Source organism: Lampetra planeri, chromosome 19 (genome assembly GCF_965212315.1).
Source record: "Lampetra planeri chromosome 19, kcLamPlan1.2.h2, whole genome shotgun sequence".
In the NCBI taxonomy this organism is placed as follows: Eukaryota; Metazoa; Chordata; class Hyperoartia; order Petromyzontiformes; family Petromyzontidae; genus Lampetra; species Lampetra planeri.
In genome coordinates, this window is record NC_136125.1 from 10690296 (window position 1) to 10715683 (window position 25388).

At 46.5% G+C, this 25388-nt stretch overlaps 1 protein-coding gene across 1 annotated transcript in view; it reads left to right on the forward strand.

The window, feature by feature from the left end:
• The first annotated feature begins 2969 nt into the window (after window positions 1-2969).
• Window positions 2970-25388, forward strand: part of LOC144724107 (ligand of Numb protein X 2-like) — a 48850-nt gene continuing 26431 nt past the window's right edge. The window contains 6 exon segments of the mRNA XM_078602989.1: window positions 2970-3042; window positions 3045-3171; window positions 13333-13604; window positions 19415-19460; window positions 19462-19487; window positions 24542-24744. Of these exon segments, the coding sequence (XP_078459115.1) occupies window positions 2970-3042; window positions 3045-3171; window positions 13333-13604; window positions 19415-19460; window positions 19462-19487; window positions 24542-24744 (747 nt within the window).

The window sequence follows — 25388 nt, forward strand, 5'->3', positions numbered from 1 at the left end:
AGAGCGTTAACCAGGGCAGCCTGCCGCATTCCAAACTGTGAACCTCTACACTGGTGAACGCGCCACCACTGAGCTGTCGTTTTTGCTAGAGGTTGTGTTTCCAAGTTTTAGGAAACTCTTCCTGCAATTTGGCCAGTTTTCAATGTTCTTAGGTTTTTTCGGTAAAGTCACGTAGGTAAAAAATTTAAATTAATGAAAGTAAAATAAAAATAACGACGTTTCGGAGGCAACACAAGCTTCCGTCTTCAGGTGGAACCGTCACGGTTCCACCGAAACGTCGTGATTTTAATTTAAATTTTTTACCTACGTGACTTTACCGAAAAAACCTAAGCATATGAATCCTTGCAGTCACGAAAGCTTCAAATCGGTTTTCAATGGGCTAATATCCGACTAGGAATACCATGAGTCCACCAGACGAAGGTTGAAACGACACACTCCTCTTTATTTTCCACGCGCGCACACCCTGCGTGCCAACACTTCACTCCAAATCCCGTCAAGAAGCAACCCGATCGCCCCGCCCCATCCGGTGACGTCACCAACCGTCTCCTCCTGGGCGTTCCCTTCTCTCTCGCTCTGTCTCTCAAGCCCCGCCTTCTCTTTCTTATCCTTCGTGACGTCATCGTCAACAGTCTACTGGGATCCCGTGGGTATTTCTAGCCCCAGATCGTGTAAGTATTTGCCCTACAAGAACACGACTTGACAACCAAAGCTCCAACCCAAATTTGGATCATCATCATGAGAGTTACGGTGTTACGGACGGATGCACAGAGCTGATGCTCTCACACTTGCAAGGTCTGAAAGAATTTGGATGTAAAACAAAAACCCGATTATCCAATTTGATGCTTCTCTGTAGATATTTTCATGCGGATTACATCAAAAGATGTCTTCCTACAAAAACGCCAGCACTTTAGTTGATTTGTTTACTTTGAGTTAATGCTGACCAACAGGCAAGTTCAGTAACATCACTTCGAGTGTCACTCAAGACCACAGTGGATGTTAATGGTTTGGACAGGATGATCCAAGTCGTCGAGTTATGTTATTTGGGTCTTTCGGTAAATGCAACATGCTTGTGTTGCGATCTTTGAACCTATCTACATGACTTTACCAAAAGACCCAAAGAATATGAATTCCTGCAGTCAAGAAAGCTTTAAGTCAAGACCATCGAGTTATACTTTACATTTTGGATACATAAATGGAACCCATTATGTTTTGGGCCGCATAGGCCTCACGGCATGTCTAGTGTGCTCTGAATCGAAAGGTTGCGAGTTCATATTCTGGTTGGGGTTTGACTAAGCCCATCATCCCTCCACGGTCAATAAAGTGTTAAGCGCTTTGTGGGGAAGTCAACAGTGGTTGTCCTCTGGATAGCCTCACCCCCGCCATAGGGACGTGGAATTTCCACCACTGGCTTTGTGGTGTAAACAGGAGATGAGCACCGTCCCATTGCTCATTTGAGCACCAACGACTTTGACTTCACGTGTTACTTTGTTTGCCTCGAACATCAGGCGACTCAGCAGCATGCGTTTAACTGACAACTCCCCGCTGATGAGACCCCAGACGTCAAAAGCAGTTCTGAGTTGGCCTCCCTAAACAAAAGCTGCTGGGAAACGCCATTTTGGAAGCGTAATAGGGCGATCGATCAACATTTAATTGTATGAAACGTTTTCCATGGACGTATTAAGAGCTGGTCGATCAGCAGGTCATGTGCGGTGGGGTAGAGTATGGTTACTACCACCTCTTCCAAAACATCTGACTAGGATGGAAGAGTAGGCCCAAGACCCTCAGAGGGGGGGGGGGGGGTGCAGGGGTCTCTCTAGTGGAGACCTTCCAGCAGCAGCTAATTGCAGGGCTGCACCTTTACCCATCGACGCTTGACTTTGCCGCAATGTGAGACTGCACAGAAGCTGACATTTGCGAATCGCTTGAGAACGCCTGAGGAGGAAACAGGGCCGTGGATACGTTGGTGGTTTCGCACCGACCCCTAACGCTGCCCCGGATAATAGGACTCATGGGCAATGGGGCTGTGAATTCGAGAAGTTGTCCCGGATTCATTGCCAGGGTATCTCGGCATCACTGAAGGAGCAAAGCCTACGGAGAGAGGGGCACGGGGCAAGTTCCGTTTGTGGGTCACGCAGGGTCAAGAATCCCAGTCTCGTGTGCAGGTTACGCGTTTGTGCCTGTACGACGTAGAATTTGTAAGACAACTCGTTACTATTATTTAAGAAATTATGACGACATTCATTTACAACCCTTTGTCAGTTCACTGCTGGAGGAAGTCCTATCTACGCCATTTTCGGTCATGTTTGACCATACTTCCCCACGCTGGTCAATGTGGGCTGGTGAAGGAGTGGTTCAGTTATCACTCACCACTGATGTTAGCCATGGCCCTCAATCAAACTCAGAGATCTTTATGTTCAGAGCGCAGCGCGCTAGTCACTGTACCACCGGTCCACCCGGTATATAATAATGTGAAGAATTTTTCACGTGTTAATCCTATTGATAAGTAAAACTGATCTTAATTGAAAATAATGAAGGCTTAAATGCTCCAGTGGCATGATTGACCTCTGACCACATTTTTTTGATTGCATACCAACGTACTTAAAGTGGCGGAGAACCAAAGCAAACTTTCGCGAAAACCTCTTCGGTACGACGTGCATCCAACAACGTCTGCAACCGCCGTCCCTCTCACAAGGTTCCTCGAAGTGGATCGATCGCCTCCCAGAAATCTGCAGCGCAAGAAGAAGCGGTCAGTCATCCGGTCGGTCGGTCAGTCGCTCGGTCGTTGGTCCGGCCCCGAACCTTCCGTTTAGCTTGTCGGGCCGCGCTGTTGGCGGTGAAGTTTGCTCCACTGCCTCAACTCTTAGAGGGATTTGTACGGTCGAGTGCTAATCCACGGGGTGTCAAAGCGGCCCACGCTTACCCCCCCCCCCCACCGGCAACCACCCCCACACAGCTATTCTCCAAGTCATATGACCATGGCGCCCGTAATAAGCGGGGCGCGTGGGCACCGCTGCTCTCACGCAAAAAAGGGGGCGAACGGAGCCGTGAGCGCGCGGAGGCAAACGCCATGCTCGCCAACTACGCCAGCGCGTTCCTGCAGCACATCCTGTGCAAGACGGTCAGGAACGACCGCGTTGGGGACGACTCACACGGTCGGCGGGAGGAGCCGAGGTTCGTGAAAGAAAAATGACTCGGTTTGCCGCATGCTTTTTTGGCTTTATCTTCTGCTCTTTCTATTTTTAGTGTTGGGTCGATCTCTCCCCGGTGCATTCTTGTCAGCTTAAAGCTAATGTCACAAGTCTCCTGGTTTTTTTTTTCTTTTTGTGAGTGTGAGGTGCGAGGTGTGTGTGTGTGTGGGTTGGTGTCGTACACCGGTGTCTGTGAGTTGGCCAAGGCTCGTGTGTAGTTACAGTAATTATCATCTCCGGTGAACTGGTGGCGAGACAGCGATAAAATAAAAAAAAAATATAAAACAGCGAGGGAGGGGAGGTAGGAGAATCAATTTCACAGTTATTACAACGACGGGAACATTTTTCTATTTTTAAACGCTCTGTTTACGGCAGCTGATAATGGTTGTTATACGTCGTGTGTTGGTCTGTGTAACGCTGTAACGATTACCGTTAAACCAATGGCAACGCTGGTCCGAACCACCACGCGTTAACATGCTTAATGACCAGATCCTTCCCTTTTTACACGGTGCGATTTTTTTTCTTAATTACACAATGTAATTATTGATGTGTATCACAATTATTATTATTACGATACACATCGTCGCACATGACAGTGTTATCCGGTTAATACTCGGCGACTCGTTTGGAGATGCTATTACCTGTAAGAGTTAGCCGCGCTTTTAATAAAGCATCAGCGGAGTGGTGGCTCAGTGGTTAGCTCACGATGATGCCAGAGACCTGAGTTACGATTCCGATGTGTCTATCATCAGTGGTGGGTGATATCCGAATGCGTTCCTGGGGCTCCCTCCCTCAGCAAACCCGCACTTGCCAGCGTGGTGAAGTATGGTTAAACCATCCGCGTGACCAAGACGGCGTGCGGAAGCCTTCATCTAGCGGTGGATTGCCTAAAGGGCGTACACGTGGCCAGATAAATAGACGCGTACGTTTCGTTGAACTTCATTCGCACCGTGCTAAGACAACCATGCTCATCGGCGGTGTAGGTGAAGGACAACAAACTCACACACACACACAAAAATCAGTTCTAAAGAAATGGAAAGGTGACCTAACCCTAAATTAAGAAGTTAATAGTAATCAACAATTAATGAAAATAAATTTTTGTGGACGAAACACATACTTTGGATTAAACACATATATTATTTTATTATGTTTTATTGTTATTATTTTATTATTTCCATTCTACGTGACTTTACCGAAAGATCCAAGAAGATGAATCCCTGCAGTCACGAAAGCTTAAAATCACATGCACCTATTTATGGCGCTTGCCATTGTATTCTAACTACGGTAATGACATAACCCGTTTAACATTCTGAACTGCAGAGCTGCGTTTCGAGGTAGACGGGACAAGTGGCATGAATTGTGTCCAGTTAAGCAAAAACTGTTTGAACTGCACCCAATAACCCAAACTACGTTTGCTCACGTCAGTCCTGGAAGCTGTCAACATCTCTCGAGAAACTATTCATTGCATTAATTGCTTCCTTCGAAAACTTTCCGATTGTTGCAAGTTTTAATTGGTGATTAGGCAACTAAACATATAATTAAGCCAAGCAATTACTGCTTACGACATTTAAAATTGAGATTTTTTTTTTTGCAAAGAAAATGTAAAGTTTGATAAAAAGAGAATGGGTTTTCTGCTGCTGAAAATATCACTGATTTCGCCACTCATGTAGAAAACTGTCTACCAGACTGATTGTAGTCTCATCCACACTGTACTCAACCACTCACCCACTGAGTCATCCACTCACCCACTCACCCACCCACTCACCGACTCACTCACCCACTGAGTCACCCACTCAACCACTCACCCACTGAGTCATCCACTCACCCACTCACCCACTCACCCACCCACTCACCCACTGAGTCATCCACTCACCCACTCACCCACTGAGTCATCCACTCACCCACTGAGTCTCCCACTCACCCACTCACCCACCGAGTCACCCACTCACCGACTCACCCACTCATCCACTCACTCACCCACCGAGTCACCCACTCACCGACTCACCCACTCACCCACCCACTCACCGACTCACCCACTCACCCACTGAGTCACCCACTCACCGACTCACTCACCCACTGAGTCACTCACTCACCGACTCACTCACTCACCCACTGAGTCACCCACTCACCGACTCACTCACTCACTCACCCACTGAGTCACCCACTCACCGACTCACTCACTCACCCACTCACCCACTGAGTCACCCACTCACCGACTCACCCACTCACCCACCCACTCATCCATTCACTCGCCACACAGCAGGTCAAAGCACTCTCTGATTCTTCCCTCGCATGGCTCAACCATGAAATCCCTTCCCATCTCCCCCCCCCTCCCCCAAGTTCTTGCATCTTTGCTCAATTCAAGAAACACGTTGACTCTCATCGATTACACCTTCGGCGTTGCTATTTGTTTCTGGCCTTTTGGCGTTATAAGCCTTTGGGCCATGTACTCAACAACCGTGATATGTTACAGGGTTAACACTTATATGGGACTATCGTTTTTAATGGAAAAAGAACGAATAATACTGCACTGTAACATGATAACAAATGTATGTTAATAGCTTCAAAAACTCAGAGTCTCCACTTATTTCACCATCATTGCCAACATATGCCTGGAATCTTCTCCAGGTGGTCTCCAGAGCCCGGGAGCACATCTCTTGCGGTATTGTTGCAAATTCTCAGAAGTGTTAAAAAACATTTTTAAAGCGCCCTGTATTTTTGCACACGACGTTGACCAATTTCTCTTGTAGCCCCGCCCACCACCCTCACGTTCCATTCCCTGGTTACCACATTCAGATAAGCCCCTCCCCCCTTAACTTGTATTTAAGGGCTGGTCTTTTGGAATTTTCCTCACTTGATACAGTAAATCTAGCTGTGACGGTCACACCTGATGACGGAGACTTGTGTTGCCTCCGAAACGTCGCGATTTATTATTTAATTTATTTCCATTATTACTTTTATTAACTTTTAATTTTATTTTTTACCTACGTGACTTTACCGAAAAAAACTAAGAGTATTTGGGAAGGTGTTGCAAAGCTCTCAAGAAGAAACCTGCCAGATTTATTTGCGCGACGAACGCGGTGGTTTTAGGCAGAGAGTAAATAATGGCTCCTGGAAATCCCGGAAAAGCAGTGAGCTTGAAAATAGACATCGAGGCAATCGACGCTTTTGCCAATAATTCCACCACGATGCCCCCCTCCCATCCCATTCCACGGTGCCTGAACTATTTATTTGCCGGATATTTCGCGCAGAAAGTGTGTGTGTCCCCCCCCCATAAATGAACGCTCAAGACAAGACAATTACCAATCGTGGTGAAGACTCATAAGCCAATAATCTGGCCGATTCCCCCCCCCTTGCCGCTTTATTGGAAGGAAATCAAAGCAATCAGATAATGACAGACACACCCATTGGTCAACACAGTGAGGCAGGGCTGTTTTCGGGTTATTCAGTTGAATTTGTTTAAAATGTACCTTAAATTGTTCGCTTTGATTGCAAATGCAAACGAATTGATTTTATTTGAGTAACGCTCAATCAAACACGCGAATTGCTATATCTAATTATGAGGGATTCCTCACGCTGAGTGCCTCCCGTTTCTTATTCCTAAAAACGTGCTTTTCTTGGTTAAACCGATGCAACATTTGATATATTTGTGGGATTGTCTTGAACGTTTGAATGACGTTCAGCTTAGGCTGCATCATTAATTTAGGATCGTGTAACAGGACATTCGCCATCAGTGGCATCGGCGGACATTTACACGGCTACACCTTTTATCCTTTTACCTAGACTCCGCGAGAGAGAGAGAGACAGAGTGGGAGCCTCTGCTGTGATTGATCAGAGAGTATATTTTGCCCCTTCTGAGGCACGGAGAGGCGGTTTCCCGCATTCAAGAGGAAGCCTTATCAGTTGCGATCCAGTGCTGCATTCAATAAAGGACCCTGGAAATGGTGTGATGCTGCACACAGTTTAACCGTTGTTCGCCGGCTAGCAACAGCCTGTGTGTCAAGAGCACAATAGTGCGGTGAACATGAGTAGAATTGAAGTCGACTGCCGTTCCTGTGACCAGCGTTCGCTTAGCAGGGTGGCCAATCCTCGTGTCGGTACGTTGAAAGCAAAAGCCATCACATCGCTAGGCATTGGCCCTCCAAGCGCCAATGGGCCTCTCATGAAATGTGAATATGTAACCAGTGAATTACCACCAGCCCACAGGATATTTCAGTGATATGTGGCCTTTCACCACATGCGTGCGTTTGATCACAGTTGGGAAACTATGGGTATGTGTGTCTTCGTTTTTTTTTTCTGGGCGATAATTTCTGGTGTCCCGGTCAAACTCGGTGCTGTGTTATCTGTTCCAACCTGTGCCGGGTGGTTCTCGGTATACACCCCGCCATGCCTAACCCATTGCCCCAATGTGACAAGGCCAATTCAGCTCCCCGCTGCTCATTGGCTCGTAATTCTCGGTGGGTTTTCAGTGGTGTTTTTGTTTTTACCATGGGCAGAGTTTGCGGGAGGGGGGGGGGCAAAGCCCCACCCAAACTGGACATCTTTATTAATTAATTTTCAGAAGTTTACAATTACGATTACAAATGAATTAATTATATGCACCCGCGATTCCTAATGTTAGGCACAAAGCAAACTCCTGACCCCCACCCCCTCCAAAACACAGGGTGCTTCAAAAAAATGTTAACACTTCTGGGAATTTGCAACAATGCCACGAAAAAATGTGCCGCCTCCTGGCTCAGGAGACCACCTGGAGAAGATTCCCGGCACGCGTTGACAACGATGGCGAACAAGCGGGAGACACTCTTTGACTTTTCGAAGCTATTAACGTCACATTTGTTCTCATGTTACAGTGCATTATCCGTTTATTTTTCCATTAAAAACGATCGTACCATAAAATTGTTAACATTTTTTAAGCACCCTGTATAGAAGCCAAACTCCGCCTGTGGTTTTTGCCTTCCTCTTTACGAAGGGTAACGGGCACGGCCCCGCAATGTCTTTCTCACGCCACCGGTAGCAGAAGGGCCTCTCCTGGCCAGAGCTGTAGAGAGGAGACGGCACCTTCATGGAGTTTGCGGCACTGCTCTTCCAAAGCTGGCCAGATGTCTTGGAAGAGGCGGAAGTGCCCACACTTTACCCCACCACATGCAAGCGGCCAATCAACTGTTTTGCACACATGTACAGCACTGGGTGGACAGAGGCGGGGCGGGGTGGGGGGGATGTAGAAAAAAACCCGCCAATTATTTTTAACTGCCATGATGGGAGATTGAATCGGACCGGGCGACCTCTGGATTGCGAACCATTACACACCATCCTAATTGATTGGTTGAATCTTGACTTAAAGCTTTCGTGACTGCAGGAATTCATATTATTTGGGTCTTTTGGTAAAGTCACGTTGATAGGTTCAAATTGATGAAAATAATAAATATAAAATTAGCAAAAAACTACGACGTTTCGATCACAACACAAACGATCGTCATCAGGAGGAAAGAGGGCAAAAGCTGCTGAATGACGATTGTTTCATAGGGTGTCGTCCTAGGGCCATAAATGACGTGGGCGGGGCTAGTGATGTTAATGTGAGAGATTAGCGTGTTAATGTGAGATCGGAGAGCGGCCTCCGCGGAGAGTGCGCGGGTAGCTATGTTCATGTGAGAGATTAGCGTGTTAATGTGAGAGATTAGCGTGTTAATGTGAGAGATTAGCGTGTTAATGTGAGAGATTATCGTGTTCATGGGAGAGATTAGCGTGCTAATGTGAGAGATGAGCGTGTTAATGTGAGAGATTATCGTGCTAATGTGAGAGATTAGCGGGTTAATGTGAGAGATTAGCATGTTAATGTGAGAGATTAGCGTGTTAATGTGAGAGATTAGCGTGTTAATGTGAGAGATTAGCGTGTTAATGTGAGAGATTAGCGTGTTAATGTGAGAGATTGGCGTATTAATATGAGAGATTAGCGTGTTAATTTGAGAGATTAGCATGTTAATGTGAGAGATTAGCGTGTTAATGTGAGAATTTAGCGTGTTAATGTGAGAGATTAGCGTGTTAATGTGAGAGATTAGCGTGTTAATGTGAGAGATTAGCATGTTAATGTGAGAGATTAGCGTGTTAATGTGAGAGATTAGCGTGTTAATGTGAGAGATTAGCGTGTTAATGTGAGAGATTAGCGTGTTAATGTGAGAGATTAGCATGTTAATGTGAGAGATTAGCGGGTTAATGTGAGAGATTAGCATGTTAATGTGAGAGATTAGCGTGTTAATGTGAGAGATTAGCGTGTTAATGTGAGAGATTAGCGTGTTAATGTGAGAGATTAGCGTGTTAATGTGAGAGATTGGCGTATTAATGTGAGAGATTAGCGTGTTAATGTGAGAGACGAGCATGTTAATGTGAGAGATTAGCGTGTTAATGTGAGAGATTAGCGTGTTAATGTGAGAGATTAGCGTGTTAATGTGAGAGATTAGCGTGTTAATGTGAGAGATTAGCGTGTTAATGTGAGAATTTAGCGTGTTAATGTGAGAGATTAGCGTGTTAATGTGAGAGATTGGCGTGTTAATGTGAGAGATTAGCGTGTTAATGTGAGAGATTATCGTGTTAATGTGAGAGATTAGCGTGTTAATGTGAGAGATTATCGTGTTAATGTGAGAAATTGGGGTGTTAATGTGAGAGATTAGCGTGTTAATGTGAGAGATTAGCGTGTTAATGTGAGAGATTAGCATGTTAATGTGAGAGATTAGCGTGTTAATGTGAGAGATTATCGTGTTAATGTGAGAGATTAGCGTGTTAATGTGAGAGATTATCGTGTTAATGTGAGAGATGGGCGTGTTAATGTGAGAGATTAGCGTGTTAATGTGAGAGATTATCGTGTTCATGGGAGAGATTAGCGTGCTAATGTGAGAGATGAGCGTGTTAATGTGAGAGATTATCGTGCTAATGTGAGAGATTAGCGGGTTAATGTGAGAGATTAGCGTGTTAATGTGAGATATTAGCGTGTTAATGTGAGAGATTAGCGTGTTAATGTGAGAGATTAGCGTGTTAATGTGAGAGATTGGCGTGTTAATGTGAGAGATTAGCGTGTTAATGTGAGAGATTAGCGTGTTAATGTGAGAGATTATCGTGTTAATGTGAGAGATTGGGGTGTTAATGTGAGAGATTAGCGTGTTAATGTGAGAGATTAGCGTGTTAATGTGAGAGATTAGCATGTTAATGTGAGAGATTAGCGTGTTAATGTGAGAGATTATCGTGTTAATGTGAGAGATTAGCGTGTTAATGTGAGAGATTATCGTGTTAATGTGAGAGATTAGCGTGTTAATGTGAGAGATTAGCGTGTTAATGTGAGAGATTGGCGTGTTAATGTGAGAGATTAGCGTGTTAATGTGAGAGATTAGCGTGTTAATGTGAGAGATTATCGTGTTAATGTGAGAGCTTAGCGTGTTAATGTGAGAGATTAGCATGTTAATGTGAGAGATTATCGTGTTAATGTGAGAGATTAGTGTGTTAATGTGAGAGATTAGCGTGTTAATGTGAGAGATTATCGTGTTAATGTGAGAGATTGGCGTGTTAATGTGAGAGATTAGCATGTTAATGTGAGAGATTAGCGTGTTAATGTGAGATCAGAGAGCAGCCTCCACGACGAGTGCACGGTAGGCTATGTTCATGTGAGAGATTAGCATGTTTATGTGAGAGATCAGCATGTTAATGTGAGAGATTGGGGCCGGTACATCAGCATTCAATCCTTGTTGGACCAAATCTTCAATGATTGCAACGGTGTCGGGCACAGGAACTTTGGTGAAAAAAGAAACGACATCGAAACTAACGAGAAAATCACCTGGAGATAGTGAGATGTCCTTAGTTAAGGATACCAAGTGAGCTGAGTTAAGTACAGATGAGGTGGTCTTACCAGTGAATGGTTGAATGTCTCAAACAGAAACCGGGCCAGTTTGTAGGTGGGTGGGTCAATGGTGGAGATGATGGGATGAAGGGGTGTACCATCTTTATGCATTTTTGGTAAGCTATACAATCTGGGAGATCTAGCAGCAGAGGGTTTTAAGGAAACCCGTTTGGTTTGTTCAATTAATGAAGCCGAATCAGTGATGATGTTGTTGTTTTTTGTGACGAAGCTGTTGGTGGGATCTCTTTCAATATTTGTGTAGCTACCATCATTAAGGTGGTCCTTAATGTTATTATTGTATGTGGTTTTGTCCATGATGACCGTGGCATTGCCCTTGTCGGCTGAGAGGATGACGATGTCATCTCTCTTTTTTTATTGAGATAGTTCAAAACGTCCATCCTACTGATGTTGCTGATTAGTGTCTTGGCGTTTTTGAGGATTGCCACGATTTCCAATTTAGCTGCAGCGATGTGTCCCAACCCCTGAAGGGCTACATCGACATGGGCAATTATATCATCCACTGGGATGTGTTTAGGGGTGACTGCAAAGTTCAACCCTTTAGCCAAAACCGATTTTAGGCCGTGGGAAATTGGATTATTACTCAGATTAGTAACAACCTTGTCAACGTCTAATTTTTTTACGTCTTGATCTGGCTTCTTCTTGGAAAGGAGGTTGAACTTGGAAATCAGGTTATCTTTACATTTAGCTGACCTCTCACATTAACACGCTAATCTCTCACATTAACATCACTAGCCCCGCCCACGTCGTTTATGACCCTAGGACGACACCCTATGAAACAGTCTGCATTCAGCAGCTTTTGCCCTCTTTCCTCCTGATGAACGATCGCTTTTGTTGTGATCGAAACGTCGTCGTTTTTTGTTTATTTTATACTCATTATTTGTATTAATTTGTACCTATCTACATGATTTTACCGAAAGACGCAAATAATTACTGGTGAAATATTCGCAATTCACAGGTACAGGAGGGCCAACACCCAACCGTATGCTTGCTTTGATTTCAACGTATCGACACGAGGGTTGGCCACCCTGCTAAGCGAAACGCTGGTCACAGGAACGGCAGTCGCCTTCAATTCTACTCATGTTCACCGCGCTATTGTGTTCTTGACACACAGGCTGTTACGCTGCGTGCAGCATAAAACCATTTTCAAGGTCTTTTATTGAACGCAGCACTGGATCACAACTGATAAGGCTTCACTTTTGAATCCTCGAAACCGCCTCTCGATACGTCACAGAGGCAAAATGTACCCGCTGATAAATGACAACAGAGGCTCGAATTTTTCGATGTAAAGCTTTCGTGACTGCAGGGATTCATCTTCTTGGTTCTTTCGGTAAAGTCACGTAGAAGGGAAATAATAAAATAATAATAACAAAACATAATAAAATACAATTCTCACGACGTTTCGGCCACAACGCAAGCAGCCGTCCTCAGGTGAAGAACAGGTCTGATGAGGACGGCTGCTTGCGTTGTGGCCGAAACGTGGTGATAATTTTTTTTTATTACGTTTCATTTTTATTATTTTATTATTTCCCTTCTAAACGTGACTTTACCGAAAGAACCAAGAAGATGAATGGCCGTTGTGTTCAAGAAACGGCCGTACTGGAGCGACCCACCTTTGAGTTAGCCAGCACACACTGGAAAGCATCGTTAAGCGACTTTTACCCGTGTCACTCGGCCCTCTTTCCCTCCGGAGTGCATTGTGGTTGCTGCCCCGAACCAGTGGTTGTCCCGAGAATAGAATCAGCCTCGCCATAAGATTGTGGAAACGTCACCACTTGAAAAGTGCTATGAAAAAGATATTGAGCAACGCTTCAATGATCTTTGATGAATAATTAACTTTTTTATTGTATGTATGTATGTATGTTGAACTTCTTTCACACAGTATGTAGTCAACCATGCTAATCGGATGTGCTGGGGAAGGACAACAAACTAAACACAAAAAGGGGTTCTAAAGGATAAAATTGTCAAATCTCAATTGAAAAGTGCATAGCTCCAGTGGCTTCCTACTATCAGAAGAGCATTTCAGACGTGCCGCAGAAGCACATCTGAAAGCGCGCGATGCGTTGACCATCTTTGTTCGATGGCCAGCCGAAAGCCGCTGCTGTGAAGATGACCGGATGTCGCGTGATGATCGTTTACGGTCCTTGACGAGACCATCAAGGCATTTGCGGTTCATTTGTGGCGAGCACTTCGTGCGCCACCTCGTAATGACCCTCACCGGCGCGCTAATCACCGTGCGCACAGGTGCGTGGGCATGAGCCAGCACCACGCGGCCGAGGAGGGGCTGAGTCGGCGTGGCACCATCTACCCTGGCGCGCTCCATGCCGGCGGGCCGGACAGCGAGGCCCAGGCGGGCGGCACAGAGGGCTTCTCTGCGGCGGCCGCGTCCTCATCCCCGTCGGGGCCCGACGAGCCGGGGTCGCTCGGTGGCTCCAACTGCAGCGTGAGCGGTGGCAGCGGCGTGAGCGAGAGCGGCCTGGACAACCCCGCGTTCGAGGAGAGCACGGACGAAGAGAGTGAGTGACGACGACGACCGTGCAGGCGACGATGCGTGGCTCAACCCCCGAACGTTGGGGGTGGGGGAGGGGGGGGGTTGGAGGGTGGTTGTCCCTCCCCCCCACCCCCCCATCCCCCCACTGAAAACTCAGACCGCCCCCATTATATATGTATTATCTATTTTGAAAAATTCTAAAATGATATATCCCGATAGTGCAATCGGTGGAATGGCACCAAGAAGTGAAGTTTCCTTTTGGATGTCTCGCAGAGCAGTGCGACTTCTCGAGTTGGCGAATGTCCATGGCAGTAGACATCTCAGAGCTGTGAATTGATTATCCTCGCTCTGAGATGTCGCAGCACCCCTTCCGAGTGATCTAGTCATACACGCTGGTTCAATATTTAGAAAGGGGGTGAGGGCTAGAGTGGAATGTATGATGTACAACATCAGATCGTTTTGCTGTTCGGGTTGAGTGTCCCAACGTTTGTTTAAAGTTTGTTTACTATTGACTGTGATGTCGTGCCCCCCTAGTACCCGATTAGTGATGCTAATATGCTTGAAGTGGTGGACAAATATCATTTGTGGGCCGTTTTAAAGTGGCGGACGTTACGTCACCACGGGGCGTATGTGTGTATGTTGAATCTCTTTCGTACCGTACATAGCCGACCGTGATAATCATGAGTGTGAATTTGTGGGTTGCATCCAGGTCATGCCTCTCTAGGTCCCCCCACCCCTGATGTCGGATGCAGTCTGTGTTGTGAATTGATTATCCTTAACATCCAATAGCAAACTTTACAACAATTACTTTTTCTTTTCTTCTGTCTTGTTCTCAAGTGTTGCGAATGTCGCTTTAACTTGATTTCACGCTTGCAATTTCGCCAGACAATTGCAGAGTCCCTTCCGGGCGTAATTGTTTGGTCGCCTCCTCCTTTAATCAGGACTCGTCTGCAATTGCGGTGCTTTCAGAAGGGGAAAAAAAGTCACACGATACTTTGTTGATCCAAATTATGCATATGCGCTCCAAATACAATTCTGCTGGGATATCTCAGTAGAGCAGACCCAAGGAAACAATGCGAACAGTAAATTGTTCGAGTCCGTGGCCACTTTAAGATGTTCCATTTCGTTTGCAACTCTCCCCGCAAATGGCTTTCTTTTCAGTCGTCTGCAAATGCTTTCATTGTTGGGGAGCACCAGACAGTCGCAAATGTTCCAGCAGTGAAGCATTCAAAGCACAGCCGTCTGCATGGGCAACTCTGTGGTGATAGCAGCAGAGAAGAAATTAATACAATGCCAAAGTGGTTACAAGGAGGAACACAAATCGGCCCATGTTGAGAATATCAATGGGTTCAAATTCAAACCGGTTCAGTGTGTGTATAAGCGCAGGTGTGTGTGTGTGTGTGTATAAGCGCAGGGTGTGTGTGTGTGTATAAACGCAGGGTGTGTGTGTGTGCATAAGCGCATGGTGTGTGTGTATAAATGCAGGGTGTGTGTGTGTATAAATGCAGGGTGTGTGTGTGTAAACGCAGGGTGTGTGTGTGTAAACGCAGGGCGTGTGTGCGTGTGAGCGGTTGTGTAGCGGTTATCGCGCTGCGCTTCGAACCCAGCAAACCAAGTTCGAATTTTGCTCACGGCCAATACCGGTGACGATTATCTGAACTGGCCATGGGCCTCCCCTTGGTCTACTCAGCCTCAAATGAGTACCTGGTGCGCTGTGTAAACATCGCCACTAGGGAGACAAAGGCGGCCCGGCGCGGTGTTGGCCACCCACCCCCTCGTGTGCCGTGCCGGCATTCAATGGGTGCTCCTCACTAACGGCACTTGCTCCGACAATCTCAACAGCTATAAGGTCGGGGGCGGGGGGAGTGTGGGGGATCTTTGTCTCCATGTGTTTGAATCCATGTATGCGCATGCCAAATCTGCGTGTAACAATACTGCGGGATTCATCTTCTTGGTTCTTTCGGCAAAGTCACGTAGAATGGAAATTATAAAATAATAAAAATAATACATAATAAAATTAGTTATTGTGAGAATTATTTTATTATGTTTTATTATTATATTATTTACATTCCACGTGACTTTACCGAAAGAACCAAGAAGATGAATCCCTGCAGTCACGAAAGCTTTAAATCGAAACATACTGCGGGAGTTTGGGACCAAATCATCTGCGCTAAACCTGGGTGGTCTCAACCGATGCACACCCCGGGTGCCGTGTTTGCCCATTTTCAGGGCCCACTTCCGGTTCTATCCACTTGTACACAGCTCCTACCCTGCCCTTGTTCTGCCCTGCATCATGCCATGAATTGTCCCCCCCCCGCCCTTGCTTTACCCCCCCCACACACCACCAGCTGATGTTACACAGTGTCGTGAGATACGCTCCAGCTTAGATGCTCGATTCAAACTATGATTATTCTTATTCTGCCAAAAAACGGTACCTGGAACCGCATGATTGCGCCATTGCATCCAGAGATTACAGTATTATGCGATTATAAAACAACACCATTCGTGTTTTTTTGGTTTGTATTGACAAGATCAAGCTGTCAATACAAACCAACAAGTCAATGCAAACCAAAAACAAATGCCAATTTCTTTACAACTGATTTTAGTGTTTAGTTTGTTGTTCTTCCCTGCACCTCCGATTAGCACGGTTGGCTACGTACGGTGCAAAAGAGGTTCAACGTACACACACTGAGTTCCCTACCTGTCACGTGGGGCACGCGTGGCCACGTCTAGGGAGTCGACAACTCGTGTAAACGGTCACATGGTGCATAATAAAGGTTTTTGGGTCAGATCGCGTTATTTATAAATGTGTTGTAACCCTCCACCACCCGACACGGCCAAACAGTAAAAAAATGTGTCACGTTTTTCAAAGGACAAAATAATTCACTTTTTTAGCCAACCGGTGTGCTGAAGAGAGAATCAACAGCATGCCCGATGAAGCTGATTGTAATTATCAGCGAAACGTCGTACTACTCAAATTTTAAAATGCTGTTGATTCTCTCTTCAGCACACCGGTGGGCTAAAGAAGTGAATTATTTTGTCCTTTGAAAAACGTGACACATTTTTTACTGTTTGGCCGTGTCGGGTGGTGGCGGGTTATGACACATTTAGTAATAACGCGATCTGTCCCAAAAACCTATATTATGAACAATGAGTAACGCTTTGCGGTGAGGTCAATGGTGGTTGTCCTTGTAGATAGACTCGCCTCCACGATGGGATTGTGGAATTTACGCAAATGGTTCATGGCTACGAAGAGGAGGTGAGCACCACCTCAATGCTTATTCGAGCAGAAAATTATCTTGACTTTTGACGAAGGGAATGGTCAGTCATCCGCATCCAGTGAAACTCAGCCCCCCCCCCCTCCGCTTCATCGCGATGGTAATTGGCTCGAATTAAACTGTACGGGATTTTTTTCTTTTCTTGTGAAAGTGTAAATATTTCATTCTAAATATTTAGTTGTGATTAAGTTATTCGGTGCTAATAATACGCATGAGGTTATAAATCAATGTAAATGTAATTAAAATGTAGATTTTTTCTTCTTCTATTCTTTACATTTTATGTAAAACCTATTTGTTGGTAGGCATAGGGCTCTGCGGGCAGCTGTTGTGGCTGGTAGGGGGTTCACGAGAAGCTGAAGGTTGGGAATGACGAGAGAAAGAGAGAGAGAAAGGGAGCGAGTGAGCGAGCGAGCGAGCGAGGCTCACAGCTCCGAATTGCACGCAAATATTTCTGAAAGAGCATCCACGTGTGCCCAAAATGCACTCGGCGTAATTACTGCGGAGCAAGCGGCGTGAGAATAAAGCGCAGATGACATTTTATGGATGAGCGCCCCCAGACTCGTGATGCACATGCTATACCACGCCGGGTATCTCTGCACCAAATAGCAGCAAAGACACCCCCCACACAATTTTACTTCCTTCTCAAACAGATGCCAACACCTGCGGGTTTAAATCCAATGTTTGTGAGTGAACACAATCTTGCGTTTGGCTGGCCATCTTACAAAAGACGGTCACCGCATCACACGCTTTCAGATGCACATTGCGGCCGTCTGGAACGCTCTTCCCCACGATGTTGGGATGCCACTGGAGCTATTGCACTTTTCATTGTAGATTGAAAACTAATTTGTTCAGAACTGCTTTTTGTGTCGAGTTTGTTGCCTTAACCCCCCACCTCCGATTATCACGGTTGGCTACGTACGGTGCGAAAGTTCAACATACGTACAGACAATATTAAAAAAAATGGGAGAACCAAGCAAAAAAATCAGACATTGCTTTTAACGGTGAATGCATTGAGCATGTGCGAGTGTGTAGAAGTATCGTGGGCCCTTTGTGTCGAGCTGTACCCTCTCGTTCGAGGCCTCATCAATCATGTGTTGACACAGAATATGCATCCTCGCCGCCCGCATTACGCCTGTTTTGGCACGGCCGTGCGTACATTTTTAACGGGGATCGACTGCGTACCGTCGGACAACGTTTGAATAAAGAGCAGAGTACAACTACACTCGCACGGTGCAGGATGTCCGTAAAAGTATCGACCGTTTTTGAAGAATCGTAATGAGACAGCGGCGTGAAACTGCGTGGTTTTAATGGTGGAGTCACGTGAAATACAAAAGTGTTTGCCACGAGAGAAACGACTGAGCGATCTTCAGCAGTTGCACGACAGAAGCAATTGAAATAATCACGGCAGTGATGTTGGCAGACACTTAGGGCTCTCAAATCTCGATGCGATGGACATTGCGGGAGAATGAGCGTCGGACGGCAAAAAAAATAGAATCTTCACACGACCGGATTGTTGAATTGACCCAGCTCACACTGCGGTCCCAACTGAAATATTTTAATAATTTATGATACCTTTATGGACATCGTGTGTTTCATGCTTTGCCAAGGAACATAATTAGCAAAAAAACACTGCAAGGCCCGCAGCGTGTAGAGCACTCGTCAGCTCGAGCAAAATCAAACTAAAATACGTTCTCCTTTCTGTTCACGCTGCAAATGCAGTCCCACTAAGCCAGTAGTCAACCCTAACACTAACGCAAGCACATGGTTGTACCCACCATCATAGGCTAAGCACTAAATCACACACAAGCTGTAGGTGCTGGCCCAAAGCCAGTAACTACCGATTCAAAATACAAGGCTCTCTCCGCAGCCAATCACTCACACCTGTGTTCTCTGCGCCAGTCCTTCCCAAATCGCACGTTTTATATTAGACTGGTGAAATATCCACACGTGCACGATGCCCCCCTCCCTCCATTCACACCTGCGAAGACTCGGACCCCTGCCATTGAGCACGGTCAAACACTGGACTGGGAGGTGGCCAGGTGGTGCAATTGTCAGAGTGCTAACCTGGCATTGCTCTGAGATCCTCGGTTCAAATCCAGACAGCCGCCTGTGATTAAGTCGGGTCCTCAAATGTAGCGGGGCTGATGGCCCAAACGCGCAAAATATATCATCACTTAAAATTTGTTCCTGCACTTTATTTGGCCAAATTCCATCTCTGAGAATTGAAATATCAACGATATTGCAGAGTGTGTAGGAAGCACTTCCCTCTCCTGTGTGTGGCTCCGATTATCACTTGAAAAAGGGATTTTCAGAGGTAACTCTGCGATATCCACTTCCACAGGCCGTTCTCTAACACTAAAGGTTGCACTGCGCAGCAAGAGGTCTGGAATGATACTTTGTCTACTACATGATAAAACTAGGGGGGGGGGGGAGGGGGGTTGATGGAAATTACTGAAAACAAAAGATGACATTTTATGGATGAGCGCCCCCAGACTTGCGATGCACATCACCGCGGACCTCGTAACCTCGTCACCGCTTGCGTCCCCCCGTCCTGCAGTCGCGCCGGAGCACCCCCTGTCGCGCATGCGCCGCCCGCTGTCCCGTGGGGCGGGAAGACCAAGCCGACGACGGTACCGGCATCGGCCTCACCGGCGGCGTGGCAGGCGGTCCAGCCGCTGGGCTATGAGTGGCGGGGAGGGGGGGAGGCGTAGAATTGGACTGAGGGTGACCTCATTTCGTTTCCTACACCTCGACCGATGCACATCGTGCCAAGACACTACGTCTCCGATTACCACGGTTGGCTACGTACGGTGCGAAAGAAGTTCAACGTACAGTACACATGCATACGTAGACCCCCACAGTTCAACCGTTGTTGGACCTTCCTTATCGTCAGCCATGATCAATCCACTGCTGCATAAGCCACCCGGAACATTACTTGGTTTTGTGATATAGCACCTGCTGATTTTGTTGCTCTATCACGAGCGAATTTACCTCCTTTGACTGCCATTCCGATGTTAGTCTTGACCACTGTCCGTCATCCATTGAAGCGATGTGTACTGCTCAAGCCCGTGGACCACCAACACATTCTAGTTTTGGTGGTCAGCAGAAGCATATTGTAAATGATCGCCAGGTTTAGGGGCACACGCATTTAATCGGTTGTCGTATAGGGAGGGTTGGTGGGTCACGCACAGATGGAGCTTGAGTAACACATCTATCTGTAGTCGTATTGTGCTTTCATAATAATAATAATGATAAACTCAGTTTTCCAGAGCGCTATTCGCACAAAGAGATTGTATGCTATGCACTGACCGCTGACCTCTTGCAAAAACCCCAAAAAATTGAGGCTACTTGCCAAACATCTTGAAGCACAACCCTCCTGAAAAGGAATATTGATACTTAATTAGGCTTTCTTGGGTAAATAAACCACATTTTTGCAAACAATAATTCAGTGGCTTGGTACGATGTCCGCATGGTAAAGTAACAATAGTGTTAACCTAAATCCACTGAAGTGCCAAGCGCTATTCATTATTCTCAACAAATCCTAATATGTTGAGCTAACCATAAACAAAATGGCTAATAAACAATGCTAATTATAATCTCTTACATCTGTTTTGACATTAATGCATTCTAACTGCATCCTGTGTTCTCATTCCTCTGGCTTTATCGGCAATACTTAGGCCCACATTGTTTTCCACAGTCCCAAAGTAATTATATTTAATTAAGGGCACCTCTCTAAGCACAGGCAGCGGCGCACAAACATTAGCAAGTTTAATGGCCACTGCGAAAGAACGCTTCTGATTACCAAAGTAATGGAGAGACAGATAAGCATTAAAAAGGCGAGAGCAGTGGTCGACGTTTGCATTTAGAATTTTGTTAAAGCCCTCGTGACCTTCGTGATGTCACGCTGCGGGTAAACGTGGCTGTACAAAAGTCACGCCTCAGTGACCAATACAAGAACATGGGTTGGCCATCAGCAGCGGCAGCAGCAGCAGCGGTCTCCCTGGCCAGAGCCGTGGGGGTAGGTGTCTCAGCTTGATGTTTTTTTTCTTCGTCCTCCATTAAACACATTCATGGCTTGAAGCGCATTGAGATTTGACGTGAGCAGACGCCGCTGCGTTTTGTCCAGTGGCGTTCACAGTTAATATCGCAATGCTTAGGCGGTGACTGCTATTTATTCCTGCTATTCCATTCCTCTCTCTTTACTTTATTTTCATATCGTTCCCGAGATCATAGCTGGTGACCCGCCCACACATTGTTGACCCGCCCATACTGGGCATCTGTGAAAAGAGCTTTATAGCTCTTTAGATTCCTCCTGCAGTCGAAATAGAGATTCTGATTCTGTGGGCTGCTGCTGTCTTTTATTCCGGTCAGCTGGAAAGTTAGTTTCATGGTTCTTTGCCTATTTTTTTTAAACAGTTGTTGGGCACAGGCTCAAAGGCCCAATAATAACAAGCAGCCAGTAGCAATCAGCACCATCAAAAGTTGGAATGGATAGAAATCAGAGTTTCTTGCATTGAGCAAGGTTGTTATTATTATTGTAAGGGATTTGGAGAAGAGACGATGGGAGGGAAGTCCCAAAGTAGAGCAGTGAGAGGCAAAGAAGCAGGATGGGAAGCATCGTGACCTGCAGGTTGTCGGTTGATCACCGTGTGGATGAGAAGAAGAAGTAGTAGTCTTCAGCTACTTCAATGTCAACCAAATGTAAAGTTAACGTGATCGCTAAACTCAACCTCCTGTCAAAAAAGAAGCCAGAGCCACACATTGAAAAGTTAGATGTTAACAAGGTTGTTGTCAATCACAGCAACAACCCAATTTCCGAGAGCCTAAAATCGGTACTAGCTAAAGGGTTGAGTTTCGCAGTCACCTCTAAACACATTCCAGTGGATGATATCATTGCCCAGGTAGACGTTGCCCTCAAAGGTTTGGGACACATCCCGGCAGATGTTGCAAGATCTGAAATCGCTGCTATCCTCAAAAACGCTAAGAAAGCCATTAGCAAGATCAGCAAGGACGAGCGTTTTGGACTCGCTCAATTGAAAAAGAGAGGTGACAATGTCATCCTCTCATCCGACAAGGGCAATGCCACTGTCATCATAGATAAAACCACGTACAACAGCAAAATTCAGAACCTTCCTATGATGGCAGCTATACCAAAATTAATAGAGATCCTACCAACCGCATGGCCACGAAAACCAACAATATCATCACTAATTCGACTTCTCTAATCGAACCGACAAAGCAGCTCTCTCTTAAACCCTCGGCTGCTAGACCACCCAGATTTTATGGCCTTCCAAATAATCCATAAAAAAGGTCGCCCCCACTCCGTCCTATCGTCTCCACCATTAACTCACCAACCTACAAACTGGCCCGATTTCTGTCTGAGACCCGGCTTCATTTCACGGGGTGATGGGGGTGGCGATTAGCGACTGTGCTTACCACGGTATCATCCTCAACGATGGGATAGTCATGTTCACGATACGGTGTGTTATGATCTTGATTTTAAGCTTTCGTGACTACAGGAATCCATAGTCTTTGGTTCTTTTGGCGCAACACAAGCAGCAGACCATCCTTTTGCCACCTGATGACGGACGCTTGTGTTGCGCCCGAAACGTCGTGATTTATTTTATTTTATACCTACGTGACTTTACCGAAAGAACCAAAGAGTACGTGTGTCATGATATTTCACAATTCTATCGTTGTGCTTCCGTGTACTTGCATCGCTTCGTGACTGAATACACCTTCAACGATGTCCAGCCGTAGTCCGCTCAAAAGAACATTCACGGGATAGGCGTTCATCCGCAGTTTACAGGCAGTCTGGAAATTCCACATTGCTATAGTGGTGGCAAGTCTAACCCAGAGGGGGGGGGGGTGAGAAAAAAAACATCCCGCACTGCAACCTTACTCACGGGCCCAAACGTATGTACCCTTAGTTTTTTCGGTAAAGTCACATAGGTAAAAAATTAAATAAAAATTAATACAAAATAATCATAAAAATAATATCAAGTGAGGCCTCACTTGATACAGCAAATCTGGCTGTGACGGTCACACCTGATGACGGAGACTTGTGTTGCCTCCGAAACGTCGTGATTTTTTTTTTAAGTTAATTTTAATTTCATTTTTTACCTACGTGACTTTACCGAATCCTTGCAGTCACGAAATCTTCAAATCTAGAACCAAACGTACGTGTTTGCACAGAGCAGGGTTGTCCATGCAGAGCCACTGGTCATTGTGTGGGGCTGGCAAGATTGAGCCGTGGAATGTGGTGGCTCTACCTCATTTGAATGAGGACCTCGTCCTCCTCCCTCCTCCTCATCCTCCTGCGGGCCCGTGCGCTTTGTTTCCCGGCGCTTGTGTTCCCGCAAACGTCTGGGAGCCGTGACCCCGTGGGCCGAGCCCTGTGGAGCACAAAGGAAACCTGGGTGAGAAAGAACGACCTTGACTTTGTGCTGACGAATCTGTCTCCGTGTTAAATTATTGGCTATTTTCCTTTCTAAAGCGACCGGCAATGAGGGTTAATATTCACCAAGCACAACGCGCCTCGGTACGGAATTTGCACTTCAATATAAAATAAAAATAAACGTTTCTTGCAGTAAAAAACTAAAGTGTCAGAGCGATTTCCTGCTCAAGTGACACCTGAGCCAGTGCTTGTATCCAGTTTACATCCTTGAAGCCAGCGGTGGAAATTCCACATTCATATGACGGGGGGTGAGTCCATCCGTATAATTGAACACTACCGACTTGCCCACAACGTGGTACTCTTTGTATCGACCCCATAAGAATGATGGGCTGAGCCATTCCTCAACCTGAATGTAAACTCACAATCATCAACATTACTTTGCGTCGATGAGCATAGATGCAGTGACGGTAAAATCTCCAGTGTGTTTGTGGGTTGGACCACGTGCTGTTCGGCAATGTCTGATGTTTCACTCCTCGTGGTGTTGTACTGCACGTCGTTTTTGTTATCAATGCGCACTGCCTGCTGTGACATATATGGTTCAGAAACACGGTCATTATTGACAAATCGAGACCGAGAGCTGAAAAGAGCTCAAAGAAGCGTGGAGAGATGCACGGTTGGAATTTCAATGAGACAACAGAGAGAGAGAATACATGGATTTAAACAAAAACATACGTATGTTAATGACATCACTCAAACTGTTAAGAAAACTAAGTGTGTTTGGGGGAGGACACATGGTAAGAAGGGATGAGGGCCGGTGAGCAAGACTGGTTGATGGAATGGCAGTCAAGAGAAAACATGCACTGAGAAGATGGAGCGGTAATGGTCAGTTCTTGTGCAGCAGTGAGATGGATTGTGGGGATGGTGGGATCAGCAAGGATCACAGCAGCGTGGCCATGCCTTCAACCAGCAGTGGATAGACCATGGCTGACGAATGTCAATGGCAATCATTGGTGTTGACGTACGTCATTGCGAGAAGGGAGCGATGATGGCCTTTGGTGAAGAATAACAGCCGAGCAATGGAACGTGCCGGAGGGAGAGATGGAGTGATGCGATAGGCCGGTGTTCAGGTGCTCATCGGAACGTTACATTGCAGGATTGCGCGACGTGACGGCAGCTGGGAGAAGCCTCGATCCGGCAGCGGAATGATCATAAATGATGACGACGACGACGATAACGACGACGGTGATTGGTCCGCGCGTCTCCCGTTTAAATCCCGCTCGACCCCAGACACGCCGCGAGCCCTGGGGGGCATCCCGGACGGCGAGGTGACCACCATCGAGGTGGCGCGCGCCAACCCCTACATGGAGCTGGGCATCAGCGTGGTGGGCGGCTGCGAGACGCCGCTCGTCACCGTGGTCATCCAGGACGTGTTCCGCGAGGGGGCCATCGCACTGGACGGCCGCCTCCTCCCCGGGGACCAGATCCTGCAGGTGCGACTCCTCGCTGACGAGCTCGGAGGCCGAGCTAGCCGGGAACTCGCGTGCACCGGCTCTGTCCAATGCATTTCCACACCTGGCACTACACGTCCAGTCGAGCTGCTTTTGGTGTTACGTTTGTTGTCACTCGCCCCGCACTTCCGATTCGCACGGTTGGCTACGCGCTGTGCGAAACAAGTTCAACGTACACACATTCAGAGTCTGTCCGTGCCCACTGTGGCCTGCCAGCAAATTGGGAAATGTCCACAACTTGCACACCACATGCAGTCTACCTTTCGCTGTGGCTTTGGCTGCGACGAGTCATGTACTGCCTACTCCTGTCTGCCAGAGAAACGGAAAACATTCCCGCGCCTGTCACACTGCACGCAGCACTCTCGAGGCGAGGTTTGGTGCGTGACGGTGGGTAATAGTCATCCGTTGACTGGGACGTCAATGAATTGATTGAAATCGATACCACGCTCGTGATGAGCGCATTAATTTTCGCATGTAGAAAAATTGATTATTTACACAAATGGCACGTTCACGTGGGGTGAAGAGTGGGTACGTACTCCAACCTATTCCAAGACGTCGGGCCTGTGTGGCAAAGTTGGCCAATTACCCTCGAGACGGGGCAAGAACTGGTTTAAAAGCCTTGTCAA